The 16,181-nt window shown below is 43.5% G+C and overlaps 3 protein-coding genes and 1 long non-coding RNA gene across 9 annotated transcripts in view; 2 read left to right on the top strand and 2 right to left on the bottom strand.

Annotated features, from left to right (window-relative positions):
* The window catches only part of ogdha (oxoglutarate dehydrogenase a), a 29,204-nt gene extending 26,295 nt beyond the window's left edge, over positions 1 to 2,909 (top strand). For all 6 annotated transcript variants that reach the window (XM_027030289.2, XM_027030292.2, XM_027030291.2 and 3 more), the window contains 2 exons: positions 149 to 303; positions 1,455 to 2,909. In XM_027030289.2, coding sequence (XP_026886090.2) covers positions 149 to 303; positions 1,455 to 1,575 — 276 coding nt within the window. In that variant the 3' untranslated portion in view covers positions 1,576 to 2,909. The remainder of the gene's footprint in view (positions 1 to 148; positions 304 to 1,454) is intronic.
* LOC113590241 lies at positions 10 to 4,045 on the bottom strand. The gene is made up of 3 exons (XR_003412080.2): positions 3,887 to 4,045; positions 1,032 to 1,197; positions 10 to 208 (listed from the first exon to the last, which is right to left on the bottom strand). It is a non-coding gene; the product is annotated as an uncharacterized LOC113590241 (long non-coding RNA).
* Positions 4,046 to 4,162: 117 nt separating this feature from the next.
* On the top strand, positions 4,163 to 8,464 carry ppiaa (peptidylprolyl isomerase Aa (cyclophilin A)). Its single transcript, XM_027030294.2, has 5 exons — positions 4,163 to 4,333; positions 7,084 to 7,114; positions 7,226 to 7,314; positions 7,510 to 7,682; positions 8,053 to 8,464. The coding sequence occupies exons 1-5, from the start codon at positions 4,265 to 4,267 to the stop codon at positions 8,183 to 8,185; spliced, it is 495 nt and encodes a 164-aa protein (XP_026886095.1). The 5' UTR covers positions 4,163 to 4,264; the 3' UTR covers positions 8,186 to 8,464.
* A 271-nt stretch (positions 8,465 to 8,735) lies between these two features.
* LOC113590252 (dickkopf-related protein 4-like) lies at positions 8,736 to 16,181 on the bottom strand. Its single transcript, XM_027030304.2, has 4 exons — positions 14,696 to 16,181; positions 13,600 to 13,689; positions 13,294 to 13,372; positions 8,736 to 12,362 (listed from the first exon to the last, which is right to left on the bottom strand). The coding sequence occupies exons 1-4, from the start codon at positions 14,798 to 14,800 to the stop codon at positions 12,133 to 12,135; spliced, it is 504 nt and encodes a 167-aa protein (XP_026886105.1). The 5' UTR covers positions 14,801 to 16,181; the 3' UTR covers positions 8,736 to 12,132.

The raw sequence follows: 16,181 nt of genomic DNA, 5'->3' as shown, positions 1-16,181 counted from the left end.
CACACACAGTTGAGTGTATTTGTGTATTTTTGCATGTTAAGGTCCTCTTAAGTGTAATCATACTAACAGTACTAGCACCACATATAGCAGCGTCCTGCTGGATTGGTTGATGGGTGATGTCGTTGACCTCTGGGTCTTCTCCCGCTAGCTGTCGCCGTTCCCCTTTGACCTGGTCAAAGCTGAGACGGAGAAGTACCCCAATGCTGACCTGGTGTGGTGTCAGGAGGAACATAAAAACCAGGGTTACTATGACTATGTCAAGCCTCGCATGCGGACCACCATCAACCGCGCCAAACCTGTCTGGTAAGCGCTTGTGAATACACCCCACACACTAACCACTCAGATTGTGGTTTACTATTAAAAAATGTTAATGGACAAAAAATCCAAAACCTGCTATAATTTCCCTCCCCCCCTCAAAGCACCCACAGAGACGTATGCACTTGCTGCCCCAGTTCTGCTGTATCTGCCACATAAAATACAATACAGATTATAGCAGACTCATCCAGAACTACAAACACAAGTGCTGCAATACAGAATATTTTAGGAAACAATTTCAAACATCAGACCTTTTTATGGTCTTTTTAGGGTGAGATGGATCTCATTTGACCTTGGTATGGATATTTGCACTGCACGGACCTGTTAAGTGCATTCTTTAGAAGCAGAAGAAATCCTTTGTCCAAGATCCATACAGGGCAAAATCAGTGTAGTCTAACGGTCGTTATATTTACTATCTGAGGTAACAAATTGTTGCCTGAACCCATCCTCACTGCGAAGGTGTGTTAGCAGTATGGGGAGCTATAAATAAATTCTTGTGTGTTTTCTTTAGCTTGTGAGTTAAATTTAAGCAGCAGTGCTCCTGTAGCTAACCACAGGATAGAGCAGCGTGGTGCCAGGGCTCCAGCGACGCGCACATCGTGCTGATGAGCATGTAAGCCACTCTGGATAAGAGCAGCTGCCAAATACTGAAGTTGTACATTTTAAATCTGGGAGTGAAGATGGTTCGGGCAGCCAAATTGATCAGTACTGGATACCTGCAGCCTTGTGCGAGATCCACACCTTCAGACCAATAGTCACTGGAACATGTAGCTGTGGGTCGTTTGCTGTTGGTCAGACATCAAGGCTCAGATTAGTGTGTGTGTTTGGGCATCTGTCTCACTGGATGATGATGGGGAAATCGTCCTCCATGATATGAAAATCCTGAAATAATTATGGGTACATTTGGTTCATCTGCAAGAAAAAAATGCTTTTTGAACAAATTACAGCTTTAATTTGAAAAACTAAATCACCAAAAGATTTCCTTTTGGTTACTAGGGTTTATGTTGGAGTTAGGCTTAGATGTTTTACAGAATCACTTGGCTACAATAATTCCTAAGTCAATAGAAATAACCCCCAAAGATGGTAATGCGAGACGTGTGTGTGTGTGTGTGTGTGTGTGTGTGTGTGTGGTTGTGTAGGTATGCTGGTCGTGAACCTGCTGCTGCTCCTGCCACTGGGAGTAAGAATTCCCACCTCCAGGAGCTGAAGCGTTTCTTGGACACGGCCTTCAACCTGGAGGCCTTCAAAGATCAGGTCTAACTTGCAAACAGCAAACAAAACCACAGAATTCTTCCATAACCCCCTTTCCCCCTAAACCACCTCATCATTGTTCCCAGTCAGGTCTCTCTACCAAACCGATACCCTTTCCAAAACACTGCTTTCCGTACCTAATGCATCATGCCACACATCACTTTATTACAACACATACAACCACCCAAAAACAAAGGAAAGTTCTCCAAATGGGCAAAGCGCCTGTGAACCTTTTGTGTGTTCTCAACACACTCACACATGCACATGCTCATTACGTCTTTGGACTTGGATATTGTTACACTAAATCTCCTGCATTGTTCTTGCAGTCTGACCTATCTGGTTTGAGTCGTGTGTGCAGAAAACCTAAGGCACATGCAACTGTACAAATGACACATAACAGTTAATACCAAGACACAGACAGACAACCAAAGCACAGTACATTACTCTGAATTTTTAGTTGCTACTATAGAAATGTCTCACTTGACTTTTGTGCTGCTCTGTCTCCATATGGGCTAAAGCTAATCAGATGTATGTCATAACAGATGGTAAATGGGTAGAAATGAGTCCCCCAAGGCATTTGTACTGACTCAACTGTAGGGAGCAGGTGTCCTCCATGTCCATCCACATACAAAACGGTGAGGGGAAACTTTCGACTCTCTTCTTTCTCTCTGTTCAAGGGTTTCTGTGTTTTGCTCAGAGCTGCTTCTTACCAATGCTTTAGTTTATTATTTTTTGTGATTGTTTTTGCTTTACTGCCACTACTCATGTGCAAGTAGTCAGCTGACTGGAATGTTTGTGTACACTTGGAATAAGGGGAAATGAGAGTGCACCCACACGGGACATTGCATCGCTGGGTGAAGCTGTTCAGCAGACATGAACTGGTGCGTTTCCTGAACCTTTGCACTGTTTTCCGGCAAAAAAAAAGGAAATGTCTGAGTCAGAAACTGTTATTTTACTTGTATGATTGTATTTATATATATATATGCTCGCACAAAAGGACGTTCCAGAAAACTGAGAGCGCCACCTTGTGCGTTTTTTTTAACGTAGCGCCTGCCCCTGCACTGCACCCCACGAATAAACTCCACCTCATTTGGCCTCCTTATTCCATATCATGTGCCAAAAAACACCTCTGCCCTTACTCTTAGAATCTGTACTGCTAGCAGTAAAGTAGGACTGAATTTGATGATTCCTGTTCGTTTGGGATTATTGGACAAAGAAATGCAAGAAATCCTTTACTTGTCTCACTGAGAAAAAGTGAATGGTTTTATTTATTTTTATTTTAACAGACTGAGATCCTACTCTTGTTTATCTTCATTCAATAAACATCTTCTCAGAGCTCCTGAGCCACGTCTTTACTGTTTCATGATGGTCATAGACGCTGCCGTATTGTGATGTCAACTATACATTTAAAGTTCAGAAAGATGTAGAACTTGTTCTCTGTCTTTATAGTACCTCCGAAAGATGAAGAACCAATTTTACAATGCAGTCCATCAAAGAACACACAAGACTTTACCAGGTGCATTTTTGACCAAGTCAAAGGGAGCTTCAGTGGTCAAAGTTTCCTTCTCACCACAGGTTAATTGAATGCGCAATAAAATAGACTTTCTCCAGGACGGTATTACATTTAACATTAAATGGCAGAAGACAGTGCACCTGTGATATGATGAATACAGACTACAGAGAGACTCAATTGTAAATACAATAAATAGGATACATGTTATAAACTACATAACCCCATTAATAAACTAAAGTCTCTCTACAGTAAATTAAACACTAGGCACAGGACAGTATGCTGGATGGGTAATGGGCTGGTTGAATTGTTGCATGCATTACTGCTGATGTCTATAGCGGTCACCTTAGACGTTGGAAGAGGAGCAGAAAATATGTGAACGTTAATTTCAGGTTCAAATTGACGACACAGCATGTAGTGCAAATGTATGCAAGAGTAGACTCGTGGTTCACTATGAACGTGCAAGTATCGGCAACAGAGCAGGGATAGCGTCTTAGTTGTCTAGTATTGAGGGTAATGGTTGGATTTAAATCTGAGAACTAGCAGTTGCACGAGTATTGTACGTTTCTGGTGATTAAAAAAAAACGATGTGTGTATATACAAGGTTAAGGTTATGCGTTGGCGGTGTAGCTAGCCCACTTTATTTGAAACCTTGCCTAATTAAATAAAATCACCTCATACCGGACCAGCCGAACCCAACCCTGCGCCTTGTCACGCTAATATATATATTATAGTCTATACTGAATTAAACTCGCGCAGACTGGAGAACCAATTTGTGGCAGGTTAGCAAACCTAAATTCATTTACTTACAATTCAAATGAGCGTGATTCCGTGGCTAAACACAGTGTTTGCCGCCATGCAACTTCTCCAGCTTCCTTTTAACGTCAGTAGTGGGCAGACTCTTCAAAGATTTCCTAAATTGGTGTGGATGACGAAAATCCTGCACCACCATTTCATTCGTTATTGCCGGAGTCACGTAAGTCAAGCCGTGTGCGCTCATTGGATTGAGACGTTCATAAACCCTTCATAAGACCCCCGCCCTCGTTCAACATGCCGTTATAAAGGCCCACGGCGTCTTTCCGCCTTCTTCTCCACGCAAGACCGCTTCAACTCGTCCGGGCAAGACAAAAGACTTGGATAGCCGTCGTCTGAACGCAGGAAAAAATAAAAAAATAAAACCAAACAAACATGGCAAGACCTAAAGTTTTCTTCGATATCACTGCAAATAATAATCCGCTTGGCAGAATAATTATGGAGGTATGTTTGCGCCGTCGTGCCGAGTTCGGTGCTCTTGCTTGTTCCGATTGCTTCGGAGGAAATAACTGTGATTTTCCACTCGGGCGTGCAACGCATATTCATTTCATTGTCCGAGCTGGTGGGGTGGGTAGTCTGCATTCAAACCTCATTTATAAGTTTTAACTATTTGTAACTTTTAACGTGCTCTTCAACGCTTCCGTACACTTTGGGAAGTGCCACTGGCCATCCCCGGTTTTGAACAGTTTGACGCACGGCTGCGCCATGGACATCACCTCATTCACTGACTTTAAACGCGAACTTTAACGTCAACCTCGACCAGACGCCCAAGCAGGCTGCCTGGCTACTTGGTCCAACTTTATTAGCGCTACTGACTTGCTAGTTGTCGGAGTCTGTAAAATGCGGATAAAGTTGCCCGCGCTGGAGAAGTCGCTGAAGTGTTTCCGTATGTTACTTACTAAGGAGTTAATTAGGAAGCTCCTAATTATGGCGTGTCGTAGAGCCAGTGAACTGGGTTGGGCCGCCCGGTACACTAATCTCGGCCATGCATGTCGCGGGTGGCAGCTAGAATTAATGCAACATGACCCCGGTTTGCTGAAGCCGAGATGACGAAATGTGGTTAACCTAGCCGTCTCCGGTGTTTAGAAGATTGGACGCCATTTTGAGCAGATTTAATATCGCTAGCTAAGGTAAAACTAGATGGGTGCCATTTTGACTAACGTCTGGCTGGCCCATGCGCCCGGCGTTGTCTTTAGCAACTGCAGTCCCGCACTGCTGTGATGAGGGCAAATGTGCAAGTCTGGAAAACGCAGCTCCAGCTGCCGATATGTGGGGTAGTGAGGGAATCTTCACCTTGTAGCCTGAACTTGGAAATGGCACATCTCCGATATCCTGGGCTGGCTGGATTGCGTAGCCAGTTAGTTAGCTACTGGGCTGCAGTGCCCAACCCATAACGCATTAATTCCCAGCTAACGACGCGTCAATCAAAAGCGTTTAATGTGAATTATTGCGGACACCCCGGAGTAGTTATCGACTTTGGACCGTTTAGTTGCGGATTATGTTCGGTTTACTGGCTTGTACAGAACGTTCGCTATTGACACAACTGCGCAATGAATGCGCGATCTTTCCGCGGCGCGTGTAAGGAGGGCGGTGTTCATCACGCATGAGTGGAGAGTTTGATCACCTATACACCCGATTATCCTCCACAATTGTCCTAGTTGGTACCGTCGCTAACTATTTGGTAGGCCATGCGGCTCAGGGCGGAAGCTTTTTTTTTTTTTTTTCCCCGCTGCAACTGTCGTCAAACGGCCCCCTCCCTCCTCCATGAAGGGAATCGCGCTCGGGAAAATGGCGAAGGCTGCATGGGGGATGGGTGGCGTGGCCGGGGCACTGCGGAGTGCTCCTCCTCGCAGACTGCGCGCCGGGTTCAGACCAGACCTGACTAGCTTGATGCAGGAGCTGGACGTCGTTTGCGCTGACGGGGAGCTGCTCGCTCGCGACTGCACGAGCGAAGACGCGCGCGAGTCTGAGCACGTGGCTGGCTTCCTCCTCGGCGCGCTCAGCGGTGCACGTGACGGCGCTGTGGTCGTGGTAGAGATCGCAGGAGCTGGAGCGCGTTGCACTTCGTATTTTTGGGTGTGGGCCGTGGTGTGCCATTTTGCCCAGTATGAGCCGTTGCGGTGCGGAACCATGCGCTTGGACACGCAGCTCCCTTTTATACCGATGACTCGCGTTCCGTTTCCTCCATCCACCTGGTTGCACCCTGACTTCACTTTTCTCATGCCCAGTTTTACCAGATTGCTTAAGTGCCCTCCAGACAAATAAATGCTCAACTCGTCAAAATGGCCGAAGAGTACAAATGTCGTGGTATATGGGCTAGACGGCATTCGTTGTGTGGCATGCAACTTGCCGTGACCAAGGATGACCAGGAATGTCATTTAGGTCACCTTCACCTCCCACTTGTCGTGGGCATGGCAAAAGTCTGCACTTGGCAAGTGCTGTTCTCACTGCAGTCCTCTTCGTAGTCCTGGTCTCGGGTCTGTGTTGCTGTCTGCAGTGTACCTTACGATCATCCACTGTGGCAGCAGTTATGGCTTTAGGACTGTTTGGTAGCTTTGTTGGGCATTGTGATGCAAATGAGAGGTGAAGTGTTTAACCTGATGGGTTATTTGGGCATAGCAAAAGTCTTCATGCATCATAGTATGAATGGGTGTGGCAACATTCAGTGAGTCATTGAGGCAACATTCAGTGAGTGAATGGCAAAGCTTTGACAACTGATGGAATGTGCAGGGGAAGGATTATTCAAAACCTCCAATGGTTTTAGGAAATGTAGATTTTACATTAAACAACCTTCTAAAATTGTGCCCAAAAAGCCCAAACTTTGTCCAACTGCTGAAGCACATTTCTCCCCACATGGAAAAACCTCCAAGTCTGGCAATGCCACATGTGCATATTTGGCCTATAGCAGGAGATGGGTCTGTCTGCAGGCTACAGATGGGATGGGTGCAAGTCCAAATGTAGACTAATCCAAACTGTCTGTATGGAGTAAGCCTCATGTGTCGGTTATGAATTCAGACATTTATTCCATTAACAGCCTTGTATAGCAGTGGTAGTACTGTGTTGAAGGGGTTTCCATACAACTGCCACTCTGTTCACCTTCTTGTCACCTTAAGGATGTGGCCTCATCTGTTTATTAAATGGTGTAGTGCTTTTAGTTATACATGCTTGATGTTTCAACTCTTCTTTTTCTACAGCTCAGAGACGATGTTGTCCCCAGAACAGCAGGTGAGAATTTGACACATGTAGGCATTTGGGTTTAAATGACTGATTAAAGGCAGAGGGTGTATCAGCTACTGTTCTGTGGTGTGGTGGTGATCATTTGGGTGTTTGTTGCAGAGAACTTCAGGCAGCTGTGCACGGGGCAGCCAGGATTTGGATACAAGGGCTCCACCTTCCACCGCGTCATCCCTGGCTTCATGTGCCAGGTATGTTTTTTGGGGCCCATCACCTCCCCCTGACCTTCACCCTCTTACCCTTTCCATTTCTCAAAGGAATTATTTTGGCTTCATCTGTTGCAAGTTCACTTGCTCACAATGGCATGGATTTGGGACTCCTGTCCAAATGCTTTCTAGCTTCTCCAGCTTTCCTCTTGATCAGAATTGCTCCCTTTTGATACACAGGGTGGTGACTTCACAAACCACAATGGAACTGGCGGAAAGTCAATCTACGGTCAAAAGTTTGCGGACGAGAACTTCACCCTGAAGCACACTGGTGCTGGCTGCCTCTCCATGGCCAACGCTGGACCAAACACCAACGGCTCCCAGTTTTTCATCTGCACAGCTGCCACCAGCTGGTCAGTGACACCCCACCCACAACTCCCTTTCCAAATGCAATTAAATACCAGTCTACCTTAAGTGTTTATTTTTGGGGTACATTAAGGCCTGCCCAGTGGGGGTTACTGTACATGCCTGACTTTGTGCCAGTTTTGGGTTTCTTGCTTGGGTGTTGTGGTGGTCTACAGGATTTAACCATTTACTCACTCAGGTCTTTAGCCACTCCAGCTATTTAAGATTTGCCTGTTTTTCCCTTTAGTTTGAGTCCTTTCTATGATGAGTTGTATTCCCACAGTGAAGATGGCTGACAGTTTTACAAATCTGTGAATGGGCTGCCAAAGGCTGTTAAGATTCAGTGACGAGACTGACCTGAAATGTGCTTCCCCTCAGGCTGGACGGCAAGCACGTGGTCTTTGGCCGGGTCACTGAGGGCCTCGACATCATCAAGAAGGTTGAGGGATTTGGCTCCAACAGTGGCAAGACCAGCGCCAAGCTGGTTATTGCCAACTGTGGGGAGCTGTAGATGCCCCAGACCTTTCCACTCTGCCCATCTCCATCGGCTCCTGATGTAGTCCCCTCCCAAATCCTGGCTTGGGTTGCAACATTCCTGCCTACTTTTACACCATCTTACCCATCATTTAAACCTGTCTGTCCTTTTGACAAGTTGCCTTTTTTTTTTTTTTTTTTTTTTTTTTTTTTTTTTTTTTTGCTCAGTTTTCTTTTTTCATTTGAGAATGGAAGCCCATTGGCTTTGAGATTTGTCTATTGAAATTTGAAAATAAAGGGGAACAGTAAGCCTAGACTTCATCACCATTACTGTTAATCTTGAACTTTGCTAGTCTCAATTGAACCAGCTTTCAGTGGCTGTGAGGAAGGACGTGCAACACTCAAATTGAAATGTGGCCAGTCCATGACTGCTTTGAGGGGGAGGATGGGTGGCAGTGTCTAGTCCCATTTCAAAAGCCACAGCCATGTTCTGGGCTTGATGTGAGGAGAGGCCAATCCCCCAGTTGAACCATGGGCCTAACCCCCCCCCCCCACCCCTTTACACTCCCTTTGGGTTTTTTTTGGGGGGGGGGGGGGGGGGTCTTGTAATACAAGACGTCTGTTATATTGACTTCAGGGCAGTACTGGGGTAAGTCCGCATAACGCACCTTTTGGTAAAGCTAGATATGCGGGGGGGGGGGAATGATAACCAGATTTAGCCATTTAAAGATGTTCGTTTGGAGTTAAAACTGACAATCGGTTCCTAATCCTAAAAGGCTTGTTGACTTTGTTGGAGAAGAGGTAAAGCGACTGAGCCTTCAGACCGTCGGCTGCACCGTCGAGACGAGAACTGGTCAAACTAAATTTAACGATTACTGCTTGCAGTGTGGCTAACGCTACTTTACATGGGTACATTTAAACCACAGTCGGAGAAAAGGTTTACAGCTGACCCCAATAGGTCATGGTGCTGGCATAAACCGAAATAAGATGCAAAAAGGTTAATGTGAATGTCTTCAAATGCACGCACTTAAACATGCTAAAGAAATAAGCAAGTCACACAAGCCAACGGTACTGTTTATGGGGTTTAAAATTGTCTTAATAGCCATGTACGGATTGCAGTGATGGGCTGAACCTGTCTGGCGTGGTCTGCCAGTTTTATGACTAAATGAAACGCTTTAGCGCTCAAATTTGGTTTTGTGATCGTTTCAGAGATAATGGCACAAGTTTGCTTGGATCAAAGATTGTATATGAACACGCTGACGTCCAGAAGTATCGAAGTCTTACCAGTGTTCATTGAACCCGTATAGTACATTTCACCCTTTTGCCCTGGTGTAGTGTTTTAATTGAAGGATGTGCGCCACCAGTCGGTCCATTTCAGCAAAAATTAATATAGAATCTTACATGAAGACTTTTAATGATCGCTTCTTCAACATGAGGTATTTGGCTAACTATCTGATAATCGCGCCATTTTTCTTTGAGCTGATTACAATATAATGTTCGTCATTTAATGGCACATGATTTGTACAGTAGTTTAATACACGACCCGCATTAAAGTTTCATGTAAAGCAGCTCGACGCTATTTGAGCTTTTCAGCTAGCTACCTCCCCAAAGAGCTGCAAGGAACTTGACCGAGCGGGTCTGTAAGAACATTTTACTGTTGAACAAAACATTTATTGACAAAGGTAACAAAAAAAAACAAAAAACGCGCATCTTAATATAGCTGCTGTGGAGTGTGCGTTGGTTTTCACTGTCCGTCACATCAGTTGAAGTATCACAAAATAAAAGCGTTCATCGTAAAGAAAACATATTGGGGGGGTTATTAATAAAAGGGGATCTTATAGAATTGGCAGATCACGATTCGTTAATGTATTGACATTAACGTTACTTTTTCCTGCAGGTTAGAGACGTTAGTCAGCAGTGCTACAATATTACGGTGTTACAATAATTGGTGTGACATCGACAACAAATGGGAACATTGACAGCGCCTAACATTGCGCAAAGCTAGTGGGTGGAATAAAAGTAGTTTTACCTCAGTATATGAGGAGCATTTGTGAATATTTGGGGGGCACGTATTGAGATTTTGAGCATATCTCAATATTAGGGGGCATGTATTGTGACTGGCCTTAATTAGATTATTATTAGATAATTGTAATTTGAAATGAAAGTTGGTCGTCTGAGCCGTTCACTTACATGCGAAGGGGCTGGGTTAAAAGTTGTACTGCAGCCAGCCACTAGAGGGCGTCACATGAGTAGTGGCTTTTTTTTTTTAAACGCTTTGTCGTCCAGTATCATTGTACAATCTGTGTCACTGACGCGCTACTTGAACTGAGCGTTGTTAGCAAAGGAAAGCTGTTGAACAAACACCAACGTAACGTTCCTTAAAAAGCGAATTCCACTTTGTGCATTCAGCAATGCGGTAATTGGGCCCAACGGGTTTGGATTGATAGCTCGTTCAGTGACTAGCAAGATTATACTTTATTTAGTAACTAACTAGTTATTACAGTACAATTTTATATCTATTAATTGCTCTGTCTGTAAAGGGATATGCGATTTGTTTTGTTTATTTAGGCAGTATCTCTATCAAAGGCCGGTCAGATGGGATTTTGCTAGTTTAAAAATCTTTTTAATGTTCAGTAGTAATTTAATAAAATTTTAAATAGGAAAGGAGAGGAAAATGTGAAGGAGACAGTGAAAGTTCACCCCAAGACATCCCAGTAAATGCTTAGTCCCACGACGTAAATATCCCGTGACGCCTCTGGCACAGATGGTTCGATGTTTTAACACGCCATTGCTGGGGGCACAAGTTCTAACCCCACTGTGCATTAGCCTGACCTCGTCAGAACCCTCATTTGAGTAACCACAAGTTCACGCTAACCCTAAAGTGAATTACCATAACTTCATCAGAACTCTAAATTGGATTACCCCAAGATCTTTAACCATAATGGGAAATAACGTGACCTCTTCATTACTCTAAATTTTGCATTAGCCTAATCTCTTTCCAAGCTTTACCTTCTTGCAAACCCCAATAACATTTCCAGTGCCACACTTCTATGGTATTGCACATGTGTAACCTACTCCCAAATAGAATATCACTCAAAGGCCTATCTAGACAGTTTTCTCCTAACTTACTTCTTTAGTGCAATAAATGATAGGATGCAATCCTTAAGAGTAATTCTCTCTACCGCTTATAAATGACAGTCACTACATGATGCACTGCCGCCTGCTTCGTTAAAGTTCGGTGTAGTCGTCCAACATTGTTTAGGTGTTTTAAGATTGCTATTAAATCAGAACCAGAATACTAATACGGAATAAAATAAGGTCGGATGTTTTAAAAAAAACGTTTAATCCACGAACCTGTGGTTAACTCGCTTCACTACAACTTCACTAGAAGTACTATTAACGTGAGATTTTAAAAGTCTGGACAAAATAAACCGACAATTTTACTTCCAATACAAATGACACGTAACCACTGTTAAGAATATGGTAGGAGAAGGATGAGCCAATGAAAGAGACTGGTGGAGTGTTCTTGTGTTAAAATACTATTATTTTATTTATTTATTTAGGTCATGGACAGAGTGCATCTGCCATAAATAACCTCTGGATGGTACCTCATCGCAATCACGAGTTAGAGACATTAAACAAGAACGCACTGTAAAATAAAACCTTGCGTCCATTTTTACAGATGTGTTCTTCATGATATATAAAAACTAGCACTGCAAGGATTAAATGTTGAATAATCGTTGTAGCTGTAAAAACTCCACCTAAAACATCAAACTTTTACTAGATGTTGTTTCAGTAATCTTTGAGTAGCTTACTACTGCACTATAGATAGCACAAAATGGAAAATAAATCCAGCCCCACACGTTATCTTGCTGTAGCACAAGATAAAGTTTTCTTTTTTTAAATTTACATTCATGTGGTTCTGTGGATGTTAAGCTATTGAATACTCTACTTGGACACTTAAGTGATTCTTCTCCAGAAAGGCTAACCTTGGCAGACCCCGTAAACATTGGAGCTGCTGTTCTGAGGCCGACAGTGCAGGCCGGGTCTGCAGTCACAGAGGCCCAGCTCTCTGCGGGCCTTGTTACGGCCAGGTAAGAGGCAGAACTGGTCTTCCTGTGGAATACGCTGACATCTTCTGCTTCTCTGATACAACACGCAGCACAGTCCTGCTGCGCAGTCGCGGGATCGCAGGCACTCACCCCTTTCCTGCACTGCGGGATATGACATCAGCATTAACTGCCAAGGCAGATGATAAGGTCTGCATTTACCTTGTCGATGTACATTCTCTAGAAGTATCTGCAGAAAGCTCCATTTCTTAACACTACTATGTGTGTCTGTAGCTGGATTGGTCACTTCAGCGTAACTGCTACAGGAACGCTAACAGTACAAGTTCAAAACCCAAACCTTTAAAGTCAATATTCAAGTTAGATACTCATAGCAAGTAGGCAAATTAATCAAAGTATCCTAACAAATTATAATTATAGATGTCTCTGTGAGGCCCTCATCCTACTGCTATGTTGTATTACAAAACAGCAAACACAAATCTAGCCTTCGGCCAGTCCCGCGCCACAAAATGGCACAATGTGATTGCGTTGAATGCAGGCATACTTTGAAAAACTGACAGCTATTGCTTGTGGAAACAGCAGCACAGCCATCTCAGGTGTCACGGTAGCGTTTTAACAAAAGTCACATGTATTTCTATAGTGGACGTAAGGCCCAATATCACTGTTCCTGCTGGACTACCAAACAACAACACGCCAGTTACAATAACCTTTGGGAATAGGGAGTTAAATATGACAAACAGTCACATTCGTTTTAATTGGGTGTGTTATAAACACAAGATGTAATGTCTCATTTAAACAATGCACAACTGCTGTTGTAAGGAAACTTGTAAGGAATTTTACAGGAGGAAAAAAAGCACTCATCTAAAAGTCTACCAGTGGGCCCACAATATATTCTGTGTAATTCTGAGCAATTTCTACGAGTTCATTCATAATTTGTTGCCACAATGTAAAGGGCAGCTGATATTTTCAAATTGTGTTAAAAAAAAAAAAAAAAAAAGTCAAAAATGGAGTTAGGAGTTATTTTTACAATAGTGACAATGTGTAAAACAGGTTTCTGAAGTACACCTTAGCCTTTTACCTTTATCTTTGTTAGTGTCCTCTGGTAACTGCCCAGTCTTACCGCGCTGTCTCTTCTTTGAACCTTTGCATCTATTTACCTGAGAGAGAGAGAGAGAGAGAGAGAGAGAGAGAGAGAGAGAGAGAGAGAGAGAGAGAGAGAGAGAGGAGCTGTTTGTTCTCTGCACGTTTAATAGTGTGTAAAAGTTGTGTATCTGGTGGAGAGAGACACAAGACGGCACACACAGAGGTCTCTCCAGACCTCTTCAGTCACTAGCAGGCTGTGACGGAGGTCATTTCTACATTAGCCATTTCCTGGAATCTGTACCTGTTCAAGAGTGCACTCTGGTCCATCACGTCTGTACTGCCGACGTTTCATAGTGTTAAGAAGACTCACGTCTACGGTGGGCAGCCTTACCTGTAATAGTTGTGAAAAAGCACAGTTCAGTCAGTTGACAATCGAAAGCTGAGGATTTTCAGTGTCAGTCTGTATTTTGTTGTTTATTTAATAATTGTTCACACACTTATTCACCTACATTGAAGAAAAAATAACTAACAAAAACACACATTAATCTATAATCTGCTCTTCAAAATAAATTTTAAAAAGCTTTAAGTGTTAAACAATGAGCAGGAAATTAGATCTAGGTTCATTATGGACAGACTGTGCACACACATCCAGGTAAATCCTCTTCTTTTTTTTTTTATAATAATAAAAAAGTGTCTCAAGAGTGTCTCCCACACAGTGACTCTTAGCTCCTTAGCCAATCTGCTGCAGCCATTCTCACCAGCAGACTACAGCTCAGTCTGTCTTACTCACCTGTCTGGATGTAACCGCCCCCCATTTAGTTATACATAATCCATAATAAACACATATACAATATAGTTAACATTCACATGGCCATTTCTTCAGATTTACCAGTAAGTAACCCTGTTCAGATACAATGTTATCAAGAGTAGGTTAGTAAGAGTAAAATGCTGTAATTTGGCAGTTTAATTCTTCCTGAATTGGCCTTTAACTCTGATCCTCTGGCAATGGTCCCTGTACTCAAGTTGCACTTGAGAGTACTTTGCTATAAAATCAAACACATTTACTTTCTGAAACATATTCATCAGAACAACTTTCTTAATGACCTGCATAACGTTACTTACAATGGAATATTTTAAACAGACGTTTGCTTTTTAAGCACCTTGCAACTTCTTTTGAGCGCACTTTTGCTCACCACTCAAAAGCCATCGAGGTTCCTGTTTGCTTGGTCTGAAATTACACCCCGTATTTGCCAAGAACGCGCAAACCCCGTTGGCTGTGCCGCACAGTTTGCATTCTGAACTGTAGTCTTTGTTTAATTATTAGTTTATTTATCTCAATTACGATGTCTTTTACCTAGATAGCGAAGACGGTGGGTGAGGATCAGTTCGGGTCTTACCTCTTGGGAGTCAACCACTTCTTTTGATGAGCGAATAATATTTGTTTCTAAGCCGCTACCAGCCGAGGTCACTGACAGCAGTAGAGTAACGACCAGTGTCCACATTGTTGAACCTAAAACCGCAGCCGTAGAAAGTCAAGCAAGCGCTTCCATCAACGTCTACCTCTGAACACTCTCGATGAAAACCCAACATTTATACAGGAGGTCACGCATTAAGTTGGCAATGACGTGCGGCGGGGAAGATGAAAGGTCCCGTGGGCTCTCCACATCGACCTTCTGCACCTGTTCCACGTCTGAAACTCGCTCTGATCAAAAATGTCAAGTCCTTTGAACGAGACCCATTAGTTAACCGCAACTATAGACTCGGATGTAAGGTGCTTCCTGTGCCGGAAAAGGTGATTATCTTCACGGCGTGCTGGATTGAGAAAAAAAGAAGTCCGAGCCGGTATCGTCTTTTGGATTTATTTAGGCTAACTGAAATATCCTGGTAATTACTACTGTAAGCCTATGTTTCCGAAAACGTACAACTGATCAAAACAGTTAGTGATGTTATTTTCATATTGCCCAAGCAAAAACGAAAACAGTGTAAAAATAAGTCTTTCCTACTCTTTTTTTGGCAGGATATTTTATGTAAGATGAAAAGGGTCATTGTTCAGCGAATAAGATTTCCGTTCAAGACCAAGTTTCATAATCAAACTTGCGCTAAATGTGGGATTTCCGGCAGCAATAGCTAGGGTTACCTGTAATTACCTGCGCCCCAATTCTCGGGGCGCTTGTTCAAACAGGACAACTCGTGGCGTTTTCAAAGAGCGGAGGTTTAACGGTGCTCTGCTACCTGCACGAATAACACCACGTGGCCTTCCAGTCACTCGGAGAGGGGAATGGCTTTGATAAAACAGGTTCTTTATTTAGCTTTCGTGAAGCGGGCAAAACTATCGGCTCTCTGTGGTGCAAGCTGTTGGTGTGCATACAGAGCGCTCGGGTGTCGTAGGCGCGATTGTACACGCGCGCATGCGGAGGATGAAGTGCAAACTAAACTCAGAGCAGGTGATGGAGGAGGAGAGTCTGCAAACCCCTCAGGCCGTTGCGTTAAAAGCCAATCTCCATCAGATAGCACGCAGATCAACATCAGAGCGAACACACGTACGTGTACAGGTGGGGTGTTATTTATTTTTGAGTGAATGTTTTTTGTAATGAGCATTACTGTTTCTACTATTTTTGTTCATCTTTGTGATTGATTGATTGATTGTTTGTTTGTTTGTGTGTGTGTGCGCGCACGCGCGATGAACTAGCTGCAATGGAGGAGGTCAAAGGTGAACTTTGTTGCTCTGTAACATTTTCCACTGCTCCTCACCGGCTGAATGGATTAAGCAAGAGCAGATAGGAAATTAACCTGGCACAAACTATAGGAGTGCTCTTGCACACAGCTGATGAAGGACCTCTGTCAGAAACACATCCTGTTTCTCTAGAAACGTTGTGTACTTCA

This window comes from Electrophorus electricus, chromosome 18, assembly GCF_013358815.1.
Source record: "Electrophorus electricus isolate fEleEle1 chromosome 18, fEleEle1.pri, whole genome shotgun sequence".
Lineage (NCBI taxonomy): Eukaryota > Metazoa > Chordata > Actinopteri > Gymnotiformes > Gymnotidae > Electrophorus > Electrophorus electricus.
Note: the sequence above shows the minus strand (reverse complement) of the source record. Positions and strands in the feature narration are given on the sequence as shown.